The 4663-nt window shown below is 33.0% G+C and overlaps 1 protein-coding gene across 1 annotated transcript; it reads right to left on the reverse strand.

Annotated features, from left to right (window-relative positions):
• Positions 1-789: 789 nt before the first annotated feature.
• Positions 790-1615, reverse strand: LOC149154375 (LOB domain-containing protein 11-like). Its single transcript, XM_089439608.1, has 2 exons — positions 1432-1615; positions 790-1112 (listed from the first exon to the last, which is right to left on the reverse strand). Exons 1-2 carry the CDS (start codon positions 1552-1554, stop codon positions 834-836), a joined length of 402 nt encoding a protein of 133 aa, XP_089295734.1. The 5' UTR covers positions 1555-1615; the 3' UTR covers positions 790-833.
• Positions 1616-4663: the final 3048 nt, after the last annotated feature.

Consider the following 4663-nt stretch of genomic DNA (forward strand, 5'->3'; position numbering starts at 1 on the left):
CTTTGGACGCAAAGAAACTATGGTTATCGAATGATGGTAATTATGTGATTATTGGCTTGGAGTGTGTACCTAATAATTGGGTGGCTTCTTTCTGCTGGACGAGTCTATGCAAGCATGTGTGGATAGATTGGAAACACCCACAGCTTATGTGGAAAAACACATTCAATGTGGGTTCAAACTTCTAATGCCTCATGGTATGATCGAGTGACATCGTCGAATTCATAAGATTGTTATCTTATATTTCGATTTTTTATTATATGGTCATTATGTCACTTTTAATCTTTTGTAAAAACTTAATGCTATCATATACTGACCAACAATTTGGTCAACAATATGAATACTGACCAACAAATCTGTTTGACAATATAAAAAATTGAAGCCTTTTTTATTTTAGTAGATAATTATCCATAATGTAATCCATTTTTTAAGGAAATACAATTAACTTACACAAATATTAATTTTATATTCTTGACATATAATTTTTATGAATTTACACTATCAATAATAAACTGTATAAATTATATTTTTTTACAAATCTGAAACTTTTAAACCATAAATAAGTTTTACATGTCGAACAATACGTTTTAATATTTCTTAAATTCATAAATCTACTCTGAGAGAAGGCTGTAACCATCAATGGAAGCATCCTCACTCATTTAGATATTAGATTTTATCCATATCAGATATTGGATTATCTCATTCTAATGGGACACCAACTAATTTTAGCGTTTATTTCTTCAATCAAAGACACTAGAAATAACAAAGTTTCTCTATCAATTTGGTGTCCATTTTCTGAAACTGCACTGTATTCAATCCGCTAGATTGGAATTGAATTATTCCTCATCTTCGTCATCAGCGTCGTTTAGAGTCGTGCTTATTGTGGAATTAAACTTACTGCTGAATCCTGGGATAGAGAATAGAAGTTGCGCTTGCTGGGAACGTATTTTGTGAATCATTGCCTGTGTTGCAGTTATTTTCGATTCCAAGTCTGATATTTGGAGTTGAAGCTGTTGTATTATCCCTGCACACCCCAGTGAAGGATCCTGTATCCTTGCACTTGCTTCGTAGACCAAACTATTTATTGCAACAACTACCTGGTCCGAGGGAAGATCCTGCGCCCAGAGTGCAACGGATTATAATATGAAGTTGGAAGCATAGAAGATCTCCGTTAAAAAGGCGAGATCTAAATGATTTTACAACCCCGAAGATTGATTTTAAAAAAGAAAAACTCATCAGATTTCAAACAGGATCCTTCTAAGCTTTAAGTTCAAGATCTTTTCCTTTGACGTGGGTTTTAAAGAGCTATAGGTTTGCACACCATATATATAGGGGGTCAAAACAATTCAGAATTATGAAAAGGGAAATATGAATTGGAGATGGTTTCATATAATAAAATGGGAAAATCTGCTAAAAGATATTGTTGCAACTTACTTGAATCAATTTGATAACGTTACACGCGCCAAACACTCGATATAAGATTGAGAACTTGTGGAGATCATTTGAGGCAAAATTGTAAAGGATCGTGCAATTATCCAAACATTCTTTTTTCTCCATGTTGCAATGATCGTGGAAAGCATCCGATGGAGGTGGGACGCCTGGCTTCTCTTCAGCATTGCTCATCGTCTGCATAATTCCAACGAAGATTTCCACAAACTATAATCAGAGATACGCCAAAAAAAACACACAACATTCCTTCAGTCATGTAAAACAACGGGCATTTAATTTGTTAACCACAAAGAGAAGCGTACAGATTCGGAAGTGAAGGAGCAACAAAAGAAATTGGAAAGTGTATGTAATTACATGATCAAATGTAGGCTGCCGGTAGATAGATCGTCTCCTGATGATCACAAAATTGGTAACTCCACAGCTAGATCTGCGAGAAATCTCTGGTTTTGGAGTTCTCGGTGGATAACGCAATTGTAGTTATAGGCGAAGAGAAAGAATGGTGTCATTTAAGGTGCGTCACCAAGTGATGGTGGGAGCATCATCAATTTGTGATTGAGTTGCGTCATCAAGTAATCGTCAGAGCTTCATCGCTGTCGTAGTTATACGACAACTCCAACTTCAGGGACATGCCTTCTTGCCCGTCCGTGCGGAGTAGGAAAGGTGGAAGAAGAGTCACGCTTTGTTACCCGAGAGATAAGGCGGAAAAAGTGTAGCCGTAACTATTTCATCAAACTCCACTTTCACAATACCGATCGTTACGGCTTTCAAATCATTTCATAGTTCTATAATATTTATAAATGATAATTTATAGTTATTGTAGTTTGGATTTCATTTTAAATGAAAATGGATATGTAAAGTGGATCTATACACGACAGTGGCGTGAAAGGTACGCGACGTGGAGCAGGAAATTGCAGAGGACCCACGATGCAACGACCATGGTAGGTAATTTTTGAAATGTTTGTCAAACACTAAATGTTTTTTATTTTTTTTAACCTTAAAAAGGGAAAGGAATTTTTTATATTTTTAAATTCAATAAATAAATTTCAAAACTTACTCGATGTTAATCATTATTTTCAGAGACGGAATTTGATTGTAAAATTAATTGTCATGGGGTGATTTGCCTATCTCAAAATCAGATGTAGATGTGACACAAATTGTTAGTACTCATTGCTGTGGTATGATCTAGTATATGAGGTCGTTTGAATGACGTCAACTTAGATGACGTGCAGAAGAAACGCATTATACATGAAGCCTGGTTACAATGATTATTCATTAATATGTACGTTACTATCCATCTTTATGGTCTCTAATTTATAGGAGAGGGAGTTGTAGACACATTCTTCGCACTTTATATTATTTTACATGAACGGCCTCGCATTTGTCGCAACGACCTACGCAGAATCACTTTCTTTTTGGTTTTGTAGCAAGTGCAGTGATTGAACACTTATAGTATCTTCCTCTTAAAATCTAAATGATGTGAAAATATATGCCAGCGTTTTTTAAATAATATAAATAAAACAGAGACGAATATTGTGGAAACTGTCCCAAAAGAAAATGAGTTTTTATTTTTATTTTTAAACATGGAAGTATACTGAACTTTCCTGTCTTTGTCGTAGACACCGGGATGTTTACTTTTCAAAAACGTTATTTTTATTCCAAAATTGAGTTATTATTATCACTTAATTTGAAATTAAATTAATTTCAACTATTTCTCAACTTAAATTTATGGAGTAGGTAAAAGGATGAAACTTAATACGAGAAAATTAACCTGTGCTAATTTTTTTTTTTTTAAATAATATGATAGTTGTAAAGCACCTCCGTGCTTTTGGTGCAAGGAAAGAACTTTTTTTTTTTCAGAGAATGCAAGGAAAGAACTTTGACATCTAAGAGGGTTATGATTTATCAATGCTAGTTTTAATTTGTAGCAAATTTTTATACAACAGGGTTATTAAAAGTCAGGTAATAGTATTTATTGTTTAAAAATGAAAGGTTATTTATTTATTGTTTATATATTTGAAAATTAATTATTTATTTTTATTTTGTTATATATTATTTATTTATGGGAACATTATTATTATTATAAGAATTTAGTAATATAGGAAGTTAAATTTGTCATGATCAAAAAATTTTGATTTATATTTTGCTGATATGGGCTCATTAATATAATAATAATTTAGTGAATAGAATTTAGATTTAGTTTTGGATTAGAATTTTGATTTTTTTTTTGATGATTTATTGCGAAAAACCTTTAAATACATCACTCCACCATGCATGGTACTTGGATCATAGCAGCACAACTATTATTCTTAAAAGTTATATTATATTTAAACTATTTTTATGGCCGCAAAGAACTTTTACTACAAAAGTAGGTTACTCAACTAATAAAACATTATTAATTTGATTTTTAAAGAATATATAATCTAATGGAAGTTAACTAAATGCATACGAATACACACTTTCACTCTTTGAGGGTGGGCGCACACCCTCATTCCACACCTTCACACAAATGCACATCTTTATTTCTTTAGAAGATAGGTGCACATGTTGACCCCGCACTCCTATGTCGATCGTGATTGTGGGGACCTACATTAGTAAATATTGTTTGTAACCCTCCCTTAAACCCCCACCCCAACCAAAGGCCTAAATATGCATATTCTTCTACTATTTCTAAGTATCTTAACACCCATAGTCAAGGAGGTGAAGATGTACATTTTTGTACATGGGAGAAGGGTAACATGTGCATTTTATTTTTTAAATGAATTTAGGATAATTGACCAATTCCTTTCCCCTTTCCTATATAACAAAATAAACTAATATAAACCAAAGGAAAATTAAATAAATTCCACTAAAAAATATTTGCTTGATAAAATCATGATAACCTAAATATTATTGAGAATTTGTTAAAGTTATGTCGATCAAACAAATTTGCAAATGGTTTGGTTAGATAGTGCTCTCTGGGACCCTTCTATTGATATATGTTACTTGATCAAATTCCCACCGAATAAGCAAAAACATTGACTTAAAGTCAAGCATGTTTATAATGAAGTAAAAGGGGTCAAACCCCAAATTTGTTAACCAATTCACATATTTTCTGGTGATTAGGTGGCTATTTCCTAGCTCAGGTGATGAACGATGGCAAATGTCCAAAGTTGCACGACCTTTAATCTATAGGGTGTTTGGATTGTGTTGTGGTTCAACATGGAAATAGAGAGGGGTG

The sequence above is a fragment of the Pinus tabuliformis genome, chromosome 9, assembly GCF_031772625.1.
Source record: "Pinus tabuliformis cultivar Carrire ecotype Pingquan chromosome 9, CPIR1, whole genome shotgun sequence".
NCBI classification, from domain to species: Eukaryota; Viridiplantae; Streptophyta; class Pinopsida; order Pinales; family Pinaceae; genus Pinus; species Pinus tabuliformis.